The sequence below is a fragment of the Carassius auratus genome, unplaced genomic scaffold, assembly GCF_003368295.1.
Source record: "Carassius auratus strain Wakin unplaced genomic scaffold, ASM336829v1 scaf_tig00021008, whole genome shotgun sequence".
NCBI lineage: Eukaryota > Metazoa > Chordata > Actinopteri > Cypriniformes > Cyprinidae > Carassius > Carassius auratus.
In genome coordinates this window covers 369,577-384,995 of record NW_020525078.1, presented here as the reverse complement: position 1 = coordinate 384,995, position 15,419 = coordinate 369,577, and the positions used below count along the sequence as shown (strand labels likewise).

The window sequence follows — 15,419 nt, the reverse complement described above, 5'->3', positions numbered from 1 at the left end:
ACTCATAAAAGGCGTTTACCCTTAAAGCAAACTTAATGTGAAAATGTAACTTAATAATAGCCATTTTTGACAGCCATACTACGTGACCTTAATTAGTGTCCTTGATCAATAGAATTAATTTCAGAGAAGGGTAAAATCCTGCGATTCATTCGTGTACCTCAGGGATGAGCAGCGTGAGCTTCTTGAGCCAGTCGTGCAGATGTTCACTATCAGCCAGGCTGGACTTCACCAGAGAACAGCAGTGAGCCCAGCTCACCAGCAGCCACATGGAGTAATGAGTCACTGCATGGACATTAACAATAATAAATATTAATCAAACACCACCAATAATGACAGAGAAGCAGAAACATGCACAGATATAGAACCAATGTTGTGCTTACCCTCGTGTCTGGATCTGTGATCTGATTGGGCCTTCAAAACCCTGCAGGATAATCACAAGACAGAAGGGTTATAAAACATTGCAAGTAAATAAAGCTACAGATGAGGTGAGGATCTTGTGTTTGCACGTGTTATTCACCTGTGCGCCAGATTGTCGTACGTGTAGGCCACGTTGATGAGCCGCTGGATGAGATTGGTGCCTTGCACAAGACTTAAAAAAACCTGACGGAGAAGACAACCACAACATTTAGAAAAAGCAAGTATACAAAGACCTAAAAAAAAACTATTTAGATGCAGTTTCACACCTCTGTGAGACGAGGTATGTGCAGGCCCTTCCCATGATCCCCGGCAGTTTTGCGGGACTTCCCTGGCCACGCCCTCTTCCGCTGTGAGTCCGTGAGACCAGACCAGGCGAAAACATCATGATAAGCCAGGTCCAGATCGGCCGGGTCCACCGCGAACTGACAAATGAGCTTGAGCAGACACGCGAGACAGTCCAGCAGCCACTAGACCGAGAGAAGAGAAGAAACATGATGTCCACCGCCGCAGGAAAGAGCATGTCCTGGACCTAACTCACCTCAACGTCAAGAGGGAAGAAGAAATAACGGTTATATGACACTCACCACAGTCCAGGACTCTTGTTCTTTCGGCTCTAAAATGGCAGAGTTGAAAATGTCCAGCAGAAGCTGAAGACCTCCAGACGACACAAACTACAGGAGAGACACAGGTGGAAACAAACAAACAAACTGCATAAGAGTTTTACCAAAGCCCATACGTGTGGTGTTCAAATGAGTATAGTTCCCTAGTTCGTATGTGAACACACAACAGCTGATTTTCAGTGGAAGTGTAAGAGAAGGAGCTTGTACCTTACAGCTCCATGTGTTCTTGCTGTTCTCGATCTGTTCCTCACTGGAGTCATCAGAGTCTGGATACAGATCACTGTAACTGCCCTGAAACACACACACACACACGCACACACACGTGTTTCAGGAGACAGGACATCTGCAGATCTGCATGTGTGAGTGTGATTCTGGACGTGTACCGTAGACTCGCGGTGAATCCTGCGGTTGGGTTTGCCGAGGGCCTCTATGATTTCTAAAGCGTAGAGCAGCTTATGAGGGCTCTTGATCCTCAGCAGATCCTTCCAGCACAAACCGTCAGATCCCTAACGCCACGGGGAGCACAAATCAAACTTCATGCACAGCGCAATGAACAAAAACGTATGTAGACACAATTTTCACTCAGAAATTAGTAGGAGATTTAATAGTAAATGCCTGGCACACTGACATAAAAGTGAAGCAGAAATTGTTGAATTTGGAAGTTAAAAGTTCATTTCTAAAGAATAAAAATATATGAAGAGTTTATTGCCAAAACAGATAATGCAAACTTCAAAAATCATGTTTTTAATTATGCTATCATGTTTTGTGTTAGTTAACTATGTTTTAGTAATTCAAAATAACCCAACTTCAGCTTTTAACTGAGATTAATTGGAATGCACAATGAAAAAAGCAAATTAACTCTTCATATATAACATGTACTATGACAAGTAAATACAATTTCTTATTATAATGTATTATTATATAAAATAACAAAATGTCTTATTATTTTAATGGATTCATTTCCCACCCCAAAACTAAAAGCTATTTGTTTAATGCAAAAAGAAAAAAGAAAAAAAAGAAAAAGAAATTACAGATTAAAACAGATTGAATTAAATATGACATTTTGAAGTTGAAAATCTTAGGAAATCTAATGTTAATTTTGACTCATATTTTGGATTAAATGTGCAATTTTATAGAAAGACATTAACAAATGTGTGATACATTATAAATCATGCTTCAATAATATTTGCTTTTACAGTGTACATGTCCAGGCAAACAAACGGTGATAAATGAATAGGCAGCAGGGGTCATGTGACTGACCGTGTCATCAGAGATGTTCTGGAAGGCCTGGAGCATGCTGGGACACGTGGGCAGCAGCATGAGCAGCTCCCACACTCGACGGGACAGATTCTCCGCGTGGAGGTGCAGCTCCTCACAGCGAACACTCTGCAGGAGGAACACACTGGATTGGATGCTGGTTTAACCCCGTCTGGACCGGGTCTGAGGCGTGGAGCTGGATGTTACCTCAGTGCTGTGCTGGGGCCTGTCGGGGCTGGGCGGTTTGAAGCAGGCCAGCATCTCCAGCAGGTCGAAGAGGGTGGTGAGGTGGGGCTCCTGCAGGAGCAGTAGCATGGGGATGTGCTCCTTCTGAGGGGGCGGCAGACACGAGGCCGGCAGCTGGACACCCTCGCCCTTCCTCTCCCTCCGCGGAGCGCCCAGAGACACAAACACCATCTGACCGCACACACAAGCGTCTCTTAGCGTTTTATGTCTAGTGATGTGGACTCACAGGTGTATGTGGATTTGTTTGGTCACCTGCATGTCCTTGAAGCCGAGCTCATGAAGGGTCTTCTCATCATAGTCCGTGGTCAGCTCGTGTCCGGATGAGATCATGCGCACGGGACCCATCAGACCACCTGCACACAAACACACACACACACACACATGCACAGTTTACCGGTCAAATCCCACTACGAAATGTTGCCATGTAAACATTCATTTGAACTTTTCCCTGATTATACATTTTAACTCTTTTTACAAATATATGATATAGTAAATAAATAAAACCTCTTATTATTATCAGACTTTTTGCCCCAAACAACTAAAAACTATTTGTTAATATCATACCAAAAACTTACAAATATTTGTTGAATTCACAGAATGTTGCTTAATATTATATATATATATATATATATATATATATATATAAATAAAATTAAATATTGTATATATAAAATCTAAATTTAAATTCTATCCAAAATATAAAATCACTTAGAAAAAAACAATTATATAAAAAAATATTTATATATAAACAAACATATATTTAATATAAACATTTATTTAAATTATAAGATGTGGATAAAGATGGACATAGACAGAGAGATGGACAGATTGAAAGATTTATATTACATAATATCCAAAAAATATCCAAAGCATAAAATTACCAAAGAAAAGTAGAATAAAATATATATTAAGAAATACTGCACATATGTATATTTGTTTTGCTTATGGACATTTGTGCACTATATACATCATACAGTCAGAGTCAGTGGACGTTCTGTTTGAGGTTCAGATGCGATAGAGTCACAGTCCTCCGATAGAGAGAGTGTGTGTGTGTGTGTGTGTGTGTGTGTGTGTGTGTGTGTGTGTGAGTGTGTGTGTGTGAGTGTGAGTATGTGTGTGTGTGTGTGTGTGTGTGTGTGTGCGCGCATGTACCTGGGAAGTCCTGTTGGCGGCTGGTCTGACCGAACTCCTGCAGCTGTGCCTGCTGGCTGAGCTGATCCTTCTGCAGATTCTCGTACCAGTGCGTGACCTCTGCCCTCAGATCAGCCACCTGATCACTGGGGTACATCTCGATGGTCATCTGCACAGACACACACAAAGCTTTCTTAAACCCAGCCTGAGCAGACGCCAGTGATGAGGAAGATGAAGATGATGAAGGCGCACCTTGTCAGGAAGTCCTGCTGGCTGGCACACGATCCTGAGCGGGAGAGACTGTTTATCACTGAGAGCTTTCAGATGACTGCTGATGCCCGTGCCCTCGATCTGCCACTGCCGCAGGTGATACGCAAACCTGAACACACACACACACACACACACACATCAGATCAGACTCAGTGAGTGTTTACACACACACACACACACACGTAAATGCCTTAACTGTGTTATTTTACAGGATGAGTTTACTAGCATTCTCTCAGCTTATTCACTGTCTGTAATCTTAACATTAGAAATGCCACTTGATTTCTCACATAGACGTGGTTTTCACGTCAGTGACGGAGTGTGTGTACCTGCGTCTGAAGGCCTCCAGGTGTGTTTTGAGCAGCAGCAGTCCCCTCTCGATGACGGTCAGGCTGGAGTGGGCGTCTTTCTCCAGGTTAGCAGACGCCATCATCAAGCTCTCCATACACTTACTGATGAACTCCTGCTCCTTCTCCAGACCCGTTTTACCTGCGGTCACACACACTAATAAATACATCACATTACACACCCATACATATATTCAGAACACAAAACAAAAAGCACAACCATGAAACTCAATGAAATTGAGCAATTGAACTCTCAATATAAATGAACTGATGGAAAAAATGACATGACTGCCTTTAAAGAAGAATTTGGATTTGCCTCATTTTTGAAGTTTGAATCTAATCTGTTAAATTGTGCTGAATAGATTGAAATTGATCTCTAATATATAAAGCACTATAAAAAAATTAAGGTGACTTGTTGACTAAAACTGTTAATGTTAAATCATTATGAAAGCGTGTTTACTGACCGCCGATGTAATAGGAGTTGATGTACTGGATGGCAGCGCGGCTGATGTCTGCAGACTGAGCCCTCAGCGCGATTCCCCACAGCTGATCCATACCACACAACTACAGAAAGAGAGAGAGAGAGAACGGTCAGGGAGAGCACATCGAGAGAACACACAGAGATTTTGAGATCCGCTGCTGTGAACCTCGCAGTTGGAGCTGCTGTCGTAGGCGCTGGTGGCCAGACGAGCCAGATTACACAGATGCTGAAACAAATTGAGTCCCGTCATGCTGATCGTCTCCGGCTTCAGCTGCGGCATCTGAGAGAAAGAGAGAGAGAGAAGCACCTGATGAAAGATTCATTCTCACGGCATATACTGTATAAAAGATGTGCTCCAATGATACAGTGGCCAGACCTTCTCCAGGAAGAGGTGTTTGTATGTCTCCATGCCCATGGCGTGCTGGTCTTTACTGCGGACCTGGTTCAGGAACCAGTGCAGAGCATCGTCGTAACACTCAGAGTCCTCCACTAAACAGTGCCACAGGATGTCCACCTGCTCCAGACTCAACCCTGACACACACACAGGCAAGATATTCATATAGTTACATATAGAGTGATACTGACATGCAGCGGTGTGAGAGAGATAAAGAGAGACGCTCACTGAAGTGGTCAGGTGATCCGAGTGTTGAGAACACACAGGTGAGGAACTGCAGACGCACCTGCACCTCTGCACTGTGACTGTACCTGAGACACACGGGGTGTTAGCACTGCATTTAATACACACAACTTGTTTTTTTTTCTTACAGAAATTAAGATTTTTAATCAGCAAGGATGCATTAAATAAATCAAAAGCGACAATAGATAGATTTATAATGCTACAAATTCTTCCCTTTCTTTTCTATTCATCAGAGAATCCTGAAAAAATTATTTATAACAACTTTTTTACATTGATAAGAGCTAAAAATTTTCTTGAGCAGCAAATCAGTATATTTGAATTATTTCTGAAGGATCATGTGACAATGAAGGCTGGAGTAATGATGCTGAAAATACAGCTTTGATCACAGAAATACATTTTATTTTACAATAGATTCAAATAGAAAACAGTTATTTTAAATTTAAAAAAATATTCTACAATATTACAGTTTTTATTCAAATAAATGCAATATTGGTAAGAATTATGTTTCCAAAACACTTAAAAGAAATTTAAAAATCTTACCAACCCCATATTGTTTGAGCAGTTACATAGAAATAAAGACAAAACTTACAAAGCAAATTTGTGGCGCTGCTCTCTCACTTCCTGGATATAGTGTAACAGATCATCAAAAAAGAGCTTCATCATGTGCAGCTCTTTTTCTGCCCACCTGTAACACAAAATTATCTGTAAAGCGCTCTTAAGTTCTACTTAATAACAACACGGAGAGCAGTGGTGGGCAGAGTTTCTTACATGGTTATCCAATGAGTGTCATAGCTGGAGCCGAACTGCTGGAAGGTCCCGAAGAGCTTCGGCAGCAAACGCAAAGAGACCACCACTGACCTGATGAACACAAACAGAAAGAAACAATCAAACATTTCCTACTGGACCTTAGAGAAACCCAAAGCTCTTCAGCAGTTTCCTACAGCACTTCATATTAGTGGTCAACCGATATATCGCCATGGCCGATATATATCGGCCGATATTTGGCATTTTTCAAATATCGGCTGATAAGTTTTTCTGCTTGCCTCATGTGTTCGAGGCAGGACTTTTATTTTGATGTGTGAACTGAATGCTTTAAACTTTAAAGTCGTGATTTCAAATCATGCTGTGCTTTATGCATTTGTGCATTGTGTCATATTCATGTCATTTTCTGTGTGTGCTGTATGTAAAATGAGGGTTACCCTGGCTTTATTTGAAAAATATGATTCCCAATGCACGCAAACTTCCCAGAATACTGAGTGCCACATTGATTAAAGTGTTTACTTGATTTTAATTATCTTTTTATTGAATATTTATTTATTTGTGAAAAATACCTTGTCATCTAAAGTATAAGTATGTTTACTTTACACATTTATTTTTCAATCCCTTGTCAAATTAATTTCAAATTTCTTAAATATTATAATAATATTTTTTTTTACAAATCATATCGGCTTTATATCGGTCACCCCCTGCTTTCCAAGATATCGGCATCGGCTGTCAAAAACACATATCGGTCGACCACTACTTCATATAACCATGATGGTCTCACCGGTGATTGGCCAGGTTCTCCAGGCAGCCCTCGATGAAACGCATGCGGATCTGACGGTCAGTGAACCAGCAGACCAGAGAACACAACAGCTTCTCGGCCTCATTGATCAAGCCTTCCGACAGGTGGATCTAGTCACCAACAAAACAACAGAAACACATCGACATGAGAATCACAATCTAAATGTCAAATACTTCAGATAGTCTGCTGCGAGGTAAACATACCGCATTGTCGTCCTGGACCAGGTCCCACAGAAGGGTGTTTCCTTTCTTGCAGACGTTGTCCAGGTTGATGTCGGTCACCGCGTGTGCAGAGTACTGATGCTTGTGCACTGCTGGACCTGAGGCAGAAATGATCATGTGACTTTTGTTTAAAATCAAATTAGAGTTTTCGTAAAATGAACCATAGAATCAAAGCAACACAACAAAGCAATGTTCTAGTAACCCCTTAGAGCACCGTACAACCATTTCAACAACCACTTTAAGCCTGGAATTCACGATTTTACATCGATTTACGGTTTGGAGAAGTTATACAGCATACACTATATGCCTGAAGATGATATACACATGCAGCATGCATATTTCACTGAGCAAGCACCTGCTTCCCCTTCACTTAGTTAAATGATGTGGTAAGCTATACGTAACACAATAGCAAGTGGCAATATTGGATAAATTATGAAGTGAAAGTGAATCTGTGAGTGAATATATGTAAATTCTGAATGCATTATAGTCTACGGGCACACTCCTTATAATCACTGGAAAGCTGACATTCATCTTACTGTAATTCATCGCAATCTCAGAAAATTAGTCAAAAATAATTAAAGAAGCTTTACACTGCAGAATGAATCTCTTATTTACACAATGTCTACACTTTCTTTGTTTTAATGAGAGAATTCTTGATCATGCAGAACTTAGCAGAACATCTGCATTTTAGGTGGGGTGAGTGGATTGCGCTCGTGATTGGCTATATTGCTCAACGCTGCTGCAAACACGCCGTGAACAGAAATATATGACCAGTGGATGAAAAGTCCCGAACCACAAATTGACGGGATTTTTGTTAGCCAGTAGCACGCCATTTTATTCGTAAAAAATTAAATAAAATAGACACGTACACTGAGGTAGGCCTACTATATATTATATCTGATGGGAAAACTACTATACCGTTCTTCAAAGCGCATTGAAAAATTCAGTGTGTGTTTTAGTTGTCATCTTAATTTATTTGATATATAGGCTATTTAGTGAAGGCTTAATCCTATTTAATTCATTCTTTTTTATTTATATTATTTTATTTAGTTTTTATCTGCGCTGCTGCATAATAATTTGTGGATGTGTGAATCCAGGTTTTGATGTTGCTTTGCTGCTGTTTGCACTTGTTAAAAAAATGTTTGTATTTTAATGCATCATCACAGATGCTTGTCCATTCTATTTTTATTCAGGCGAATACTAATTTATTATTCTGATTTTATCAGTTAACGGTTAATGCTCAGATAACTAGCAGTGGTTGTTGGTCAGGAAAATTAACCAAAATGAGCATCCCTATTAGAATCCACTTACAACACCTTAAAAACCTAGCAACACCGTAGAAACCACACAGAACACCCAAATTATCACAGGGCAATGCTCTATCACAGGGAATGGCAACCCATTCTTGTCGCTTCATGCCTTTGTGGGGAAGTTGTGGTCAAATGGTTAGAGATTCAGACTCATAGTGCCAATTTTTCAAGCTTGGGATTGCAAGTGGGGGGAGTGAATGTACAGAGCTCATCCTAACAGTCTTAGGTGATGTGTACGTACCTTGCACCAGATGTTCGTGGTATATGGAGGCCAGGTTAGGGAGGTGCTGCTGCAGGTGCGAGCTGAGCTCCGCATGCGAGTTGATCTGGACCAGCTCCTCCTCGCAGCCGGACTCCTCTCCGTCAAAATCCGCCATGTTCTTCTCGGATTTGGCGCTGACTTGGGAGCTGCTGCAGCTCACGTCATCGGCGCTCAGCATGTCCTCTACCATGTGACTGTGGAGAGTGAGAGTTTGTATTGAGAATCTGTTTCCAGAAGACACAACGGAATAAAATCCAAGAGAGCTGTCTACTTAGACAACACTTTAAAGCATCAAAGCAACTTTTTAAGACACATTCTTCGAGAAGGGAATACCAAAAAGGGTCCATTGCTGTTAAGATGCTGCCTATGTAGATAGCTAGGAAGCTTACTAGGTTTTGGAAGAGAGGTAATGTCAATATCACATTAAAGAGGTAGCCTCACCCATCATGGTGGTGGTGATGATGATGATGATTCTGATGGTGATGATGATGATGATGGTGATGCTGAGGGCTGATGAAGCGTCTGCAGTTGAAGAGTTCGTTGCCCATGGCCTCCGTCAGGAAGTCTGTCGGTCGAGGCATGCAGGGTGGCTCCTGGGAAACAGACGCTCCGTGTGAGGAGCCCATCTCTGTGCCGCCCTCCTGTGGCTGCTGGGGCTTCTGGGATTGGGAATGTGAGGAGGGATCAGCCTGTTCTCCCGACGTTCCCTCCAGGCACACGGATGAAGAAGAGCAAGGCTCGAGGATCCTAAGGGAAGACGAGGCTACCAGGGCAGCGGCTGCCTCGGGGGTGAAGGGAATAGATTTGGTTTTGGAAAGTCCTGGAGCGGAGGTGATGGAGCCGGGAGGAATTCCGGGTCGCTCCGGAGGACCCTGGACCTCTCCGAGCGCTTCGCCGGCTTTGCGTTTGCGTAGCTCTGATGTAGACGGCTCTCGGGAGTCTCGGGTTTCCTCGGAGGCGATGGCAGGCCTGTCATCTTCATCGTCCTCATCATCGTCTTCATCATCCTCGTCGTCGTCCTCTTCTTCCTCCTCCTCCTCTTCCTCTTCCTTCAGGGCCTCGCTGTCTGCCATGTCGTCGGAGTGCAGCTCGCTGCCCGGGCTGCCTGCTGATTGGCTGGCTCGGCTGGATCCTGCCTCGTTGCTGGACGCCTCGCTGCGGCCGCTGCTGCTGCCCTCCTCGCCGCTGTTGCCCGTCTCGTCTGAACTGCCCTGCAGAGACTCCTGCGGAACGGCAAAAACCACTCAAATGAAGCCGAGTGACATCGGTTTTCAGATCAAATTTTGGAAAATACGTTACCTCCGTGTCGGAAAGCCTCTGCTGCCCTCGTTTTCCACTGCTCATGATTGGCTCGTCCATCTCCATGTCACTTCCTCCACTGTGATGCGTGTCGCTGTTGTCACTGCTCTCCGGGCTTCCTGCAGGAGAACCTTGAGGAAAATTAAAATACAACTAACTTTTTAACCAAAAACTGGCTACAATGTGGCTACGTTCGCACCGCAGGCAAATGTGGCCCAAATCCCACTGAACATAAACAGCGTGTTCTGTTCTGTGTCAGCTGCGCCACGCAGAAAAATTGTTTTCATTTAAATCAAAGTGATAATGATGTAAACAGAACAATATACACTGTTTGCATTCAGTGGATACTCTCCAAAATGGTGAGGGGTGATGTGGAGTAGGGCTGGATGATTACGGCCTAAAATCAAAACCTCGATTAATTGAAAATTTTTCCTCGATTACGAGTAATGAACGATTATTTCATTTCTGTTTTGTTTTTTTGCCCTCATAGTTCACTGACAAGGTTTGTACTGTAAATATTATTGACTATCAGCAGTTATTTTATCTATGTTCTTAACATTTCTTACTAGGGTTGGGTATCATTTGAATTTTATTGACTCCGATTCTTAGTTTCGATTCCAATAAGAAAAAAAATCAAATATATAAAAAAATTAAGTCAAATATTTAGATGTAAAACATTTTAACAAAGCATTCTTTTGCAGCTGAAAAACATGAGCAAAAATCAGCAGCAGCCTACAAAACACTGCAAGATAAATTCTGCCTGTGATTAAAAAAATACCATAGCAAAACAACTAGATTAATATAGATTTCAAATATTAAGTTGTTAAAGACAAGTAAACAGTCAGTAATAAGATAGGAACAAACAAATCAATTAGCAATATCATAAATAAATACAACCAAACTAAATTTCAGGTACAGAAACTGTAATTAAACGTTTAAAACACTGCATAGTTTTCTTTTTATAAATACAATAAAGATTAATCAAGTAAATTTATTAAATATATTCAGTCAAGATCAGTGAATTATTTTATTTTGTTCTTTGATTAACATTAATGACAGGCAGCGAGTTTATTAGGCTGTTGTCTCTTTAAGCAAAAATACTGCACATGTGTGTTTTCTTTCTCATCTGTTTATGTCTAAGACAAAAATGGCTGTGTTTATGATGATTATACTAATGTAGTTTTCTGTATCTTAGTTTCGACTCGGAACAACCGTTTCTACAGTTAAAATACACAGAACAGTCCGAGAACGGACACAAACCGGGAACCCGCTTGTGCTTCATGTGCGCTGCACACAAACATGCTATAATAAGTTTTGAGATTCTAAGCTACTTTAGTGATAAATCACAGGACAGCGCTGACAACTAGTTTCTGTGTTCCTCTGTGCACGCAATCTTCATAGCTGCTGTTTATATGAGTGTTAGTTACACAATGCAGCTGCGCAAACATGGTATAGCTCGATAAAAGAATACACATCCGATCATCTAATCGCTTGAATGTCCAAACCATAAAACAAATACAACTGACAAAGTTTAGTGAAAACGCAAGGCTCAAGCGCCATCACTATGTGTTGAACTGGCGTTCACCTCCGTGTTTTGCTTTTATGCCACTGACTGGACGGGGCAGAGTCCTGTGGCTACACACACGCTAGTATGCTTTTAAGGGGGAAGTGTTAACAGGATTAAAATACCGAAATAACCGACATGGGAAAATTACGTTGGTTAGAGGTTATGAATTTCGGTTTTGATTATTTTTCAATTAATCCTCCAGCCCTAATGTGGAGTAGACGAATTGATGAATAAAATCATTATTTTTGTTTTCTTTGCATACACAAAGTATTCTCGTAACTTCGTAAAATTACAGTTGACCCCCTCATGCCACATGGATTATTTTACCGATCCCCTATCTATGTTCCTGGACCTTGATCGTGTTAATTACATTGCTGTCTAGAGGAGGGTCAGAGAGCTCTCGGAAAGCATCAAAAATGCATCTCACAGCTTTGGAACGACATGAGGATGAGTACTTACTGACAGTATTTTCATTTTTTGAGTGAACTATCCCTTTAATGCTTTGGCATGCACATCAAAAAGCAGATGTCAAACACAACACACCTTTCTTGTTGCCCATGGGAATGTTTGAGTTGAGCAGGGAGGCGAAGGAGCTCTGTTTGGACAGCTGAGTTTTGGCTGCCAGAGCGTTATTCCACAAGGCCTTGATCAGCATGGACGCCAAATACAGCGTCTACACAAGCAGAGAAACAACTCAAACACATACTGGATAGCCAGGTAAAAATCCAGCTAATTTAGTATATTTCAAAGTATGTTCGTGAGAGCTGTCATCTATATGACTAAAGTGACTGCGTGTAATTGTAAGAGAGTGTGAGAGCGTGTGGTACCTGCTCAGTGTGTGCGCTGGGGTGTAACCCTGACACCAGACTGAGCACGTGCCGCAGAGGAACAGGGTCCAGGTTCTTTATGAGCGAGGGGAACAGGTCATGGATGTAGCGACTGCAGTGTTTCAGCTGGAGACAGAGACAGAGAGGCATGTTCACCACTACTGTATGAGGAAATACATGAGAATCAAAGGCCGAACAGAGAATAGAGTGTGTTCTTGTTTCCCACTGTCATCTAAAGGGATGAATATCAGAAAATCTCTTTTAAAATTTAGTAAAATCACTACATCTGACTTGTGAGGACAAGCCTAATAGATAAAATATCCATATGTAGTAATCGGAAAGAAAAAATTAGCTTCCAGTGTTGTTTTAGTATTATTTATATTACTATTTTGAACAAGCTTTTATTTCTAGATTTGTGGTGTTCATTAAAATTTTAGTTTTAGTCACTTTATTATGTGCTCTCGTCATTTTAATTAGTTGTGTTTTTAACATTTCCATTTAGCTTTCAGTTTTAAATTCAGTAAGTGCAAGTATCTTTTATTTAATTTTATACTTTTAATTTTATTATTTTATAAATATTTTATTAAATTACATTTTTAACTTGTGTATTTTTTTAAGTTTAAAGTTTAATTCATATATAAATTAATATACAAATTTATATATGAACTTAAAAAATATACACAATTAATGTCCATCATAATAAAATTGTTTATACTTCTTGTTGCATTCATCACATTAAAAGTGCGACATATATTGAAAATAAATTTAATAATAATAGACTTCAAAAACACTTTATGTGTTCATAAAATTGGATTAAAAATTCAAATCAAATATTTGTATTTCTCATAGGATAACGTAATGTTTCTTGTCGCACACAATGTAAGTGTTGTTACTGTTACATAAAAAGACAGTGTGCTCTGATAGTTTACAGCACATTTTGACAAATGACAAATGCTATGCAAAAAATGTGAAACTCATGTGAAATGAGTTTTTGTGTGTGTGCGCACCTGAGCGGCGACCCATATACAGTCCACATGTTGAGTGCTCAGCCTGCCCTCGGCTGCCAGGAAGTTCAGGATCACTTGGCACTGTTTAATGATCTACAGCAGAAACAAGGCAAGCACAATCAGAAATAATAAACCTTTAGTCAGCATCCACAGAAACTATGAAAGTCTACTGGACTCACCTCAATGTGCAAATTTGGTCCAAATATGTGCTCCACAACATTGTTGTTAATGAGCCAGTCAGCGAGCTCTTTTGCTATCGACCTGAAAGAGGAAAGAAAGATGTCAATACACATCTAGATTGACTTGAACTTCTAACAGCAGTGGACTCATAAGACTCACGTCTCTGTGTCAGACACCAGTGACTCGTTATTACAGACGTCATTGAAGGTGTGCAGCTGATTCTACAGAAACACAAACACAGATCATTCAACGCGGGCTGGAGATGATAAAAGAAGAGTTCTTGTGTGTGTCTCTCTCGTACCGTGATCTGGCTCAGGCCGGCCAGTCTCATGGTGAGCGTCGGACTCATGAAGTATTTGAAGGCCAGATCCAGACTCTCTCTGTCGAAACACAGCGCGCTGTCCAAGGGCTCCTTCACCGTGCTCCACATCAGGTCGGCCATGTTTCGCGCCGCGCTCTGACGCAGCTCCTGATCCGACAAATTACACAGATACCTAGAGACAGAGATTCATATTAGACCAGACATGTTAGGTGTGACTGCATGAGTCAGGTGAATAAAAACAACTGATCACAAAGGGTCATCCACCTAGAACGGCCCACTTCAAAATGACAGGCTGACAACTGAAAAGCATTGCTGTAACTGCAATTTAGATTTGTTTTTTTCAAACAGAGGGACTAGATAAAAGTATTTTCTAATCAGTACCATGCTTAACTTGTGACCTGAAGCATTCTTTTCAGGATATGTATCAAAAACAGAAATCAGCTTGAATGACAGAGCATTTCAGTGACTTGACAATTACATTTACAAAACAGTAAAAAAAAAAAAAAACTATAGCAATGTAATGTAATTTGTTACATAATAGCAGTTTGATTTCCATTTTTTTTCAGTTATTTCTTTTATGTTGAAGTAAAAAAACAACAATGTTTAATAAAATATATTTATCATACATGATTTGTAATAATATAATAATTTGAGGTAGGACTACTGTCTTGGTGGACTAATATTTATATGTAGATTTGTATGAAATGTAGTGCTGTCCATGGGATTAATCGCAATTAAACACATCCAAAATAAAAGTTTTTGTTCACATAACATGTGTGTGTATGGTGTTTATTTAAATTTAATTTAATTAAAAATAAAATTTATGCATTTAGCAGACACTTTAATCCAAAGTGACTTACAGTGCATTCAGGCTTTACATGTTTTACCTAACACGTGTTCCCTGTGAATTGATCCCACAACCTTGTGCGCTGCTAACACAATGCTCTACCACAGATAGACTATATTATTATTATTTATTATGTATATGTGTATTTATACAGACAATAAATATACACTGTAAACACACACATATATTATGTTAAAAAATATATATTTTGGGTCCGATTAATAGTTGGTGTTAGGGCTGTGCAAAAAAATCGAATGCGATTTTCATGTGCATCTCGTCAGTAAAGGCGCTCCTGTGATTAGTAGTACATCTCTCCAGCACGTGTGTTCAGATCAGGGTTGCCAGGTTTTCAAAACAAAACCTGCCCAATTACTTCTCAAAACTAGCCCAATCGCGTTTAGTTCCGGGCAATAAAATAAAAAAAATTTGGCGGAGTTCCCTTGGTAAAATTTGCATTTTAGGGGCTAAACATCACGTTATTGGTATTGGGGTCGCTTCAACCCGCGGACATGAAAAACTGTTTTTCATGTCCGCGGGTTGAAGCGACCCCAATACCAATAACGTGATGTTTAGCCCCTAAAATGCAAATTTTACCAAGGCAACCCTACCA

The 15,419-nt window shown here is 40.5% G+C and overlaps 1 protein-coding gene across 2 annotated transcripts in view; it reads right to left on the bottom strand.

Moving 5' to 3' along the window:
* LOC113076713 (ubiquitin carboxyl-terminal hydrolase 34-like) overlaps positions 1 to 15,419 on the bottom strand; it is a 42,942-nt gene that overhangs the window by 19,043 nt on the left and 8,480 nt on the right. For both annotated transcript variants that reach the window (XM_026249402.1, XM_026249404.1), the window contains exons 7-36: positions 13,942 to 14,134; positions 13,800 to 13,861; positions 13,640 to 13,721; positions 13,461 to 13,553; positions 12,454 to 12,579; positions 12,170 to 12,299; positions 10,060 to 10,190; positions 9,202 to 9,983; positions 8,740 to 8,954; positions 7,171 to 7,286; positions 6,950 to 7,077; positions 6,172 to 6,261; positions 5,993 to 6,088; positions 5,389 to 5,471; positions 5,143 to 5,297; positions 4,933 to 5,046; positions 4,750 to 4,849; positions 4,268 to 4,427; positions 3,924 to 4,050; positions 3,693 to 3,840; positions 2,793 to 2,893; positions 2,502 to 2,711; positions 2,298 to 2,423; positions 1,421 to 1,543; positions 1,245 to 1,328; positions 1,002 to 1,088; positions 684 to 884; positions 518 to 600; positions 381 to 421; positions 158 to 282 (exon numbers count right to left, since the gene is read on the bottom strand). In XM_026249402.1, the coding sequence (XP_026105187.1) occupies positions 158 to 282; positions 381 to 421; positions 518 to 600; positions 684 to 884; positions 1,002 to 1,088; positions 1,245 to 1,328; positions 1,421 to 1,543; positions 2,298 to 2,423; positions 2,502 to 2,711; positions 2,793 to 2,893; positions 3,693 to 3,840; positions 3,924 to 4,050; positions 4,268 to 4,427; positions 4,750 to 4,849; positions 4,933 to 5,046; positions 5,143 to 5,297; positions 5,389 to 5,471; positions 5,993 to 6,088; positions 6,172 to 6,261; positions 6,950 to 7,077; positions 7,171 to 7,286; positions 8,740 to 8,954; positions 9,202 to 9,983; positions 10,060 to 10,190; positions 12,170 to 12,299; positions 12,454 to 12,579; positions 13,461 to 13,553; positions 13,640 to 13,721; positions 13,800 to 13,861; positions 13,942 to 14,134 (4,312 nt within the window). The remainder of the gene's footprint in view (positions 1 to 157; positions 283 to 380; positions 422 to 517; positions 601 to 683; positions 885 to 1,001; positions 1,089 to 1,244; positions 1,329 to 1,420; positions 1,544 to 2,297; positions 2,424 to 2,501; positions 2,712 to 2,792; positions 2,894 to 3,692; positions 3,841 to 3,923; positions 4,051 to 4,267; positions 4,428 to 4,749; positions 4,850 to 4,932; positions 5,047 to 5,142; positions 5,298 to 5,388; positions 5,472 to 5,992; positions 6,089 to 6,171; positions 6,262 to 6,949; positions 7,078 to 7,170; positions 7,287 to 8,739; positions 8,955 to 9,201; positions 9,984 to 10,059; positions 10,191 to 12,169; positions 12,300 to 12,453; positions 12,580 to 13,460; positions 13,554 to 13,639; positions 13,722 to 13,799; positions 13,862 to 13,941; positions 14,135 to 15,419) is intronic.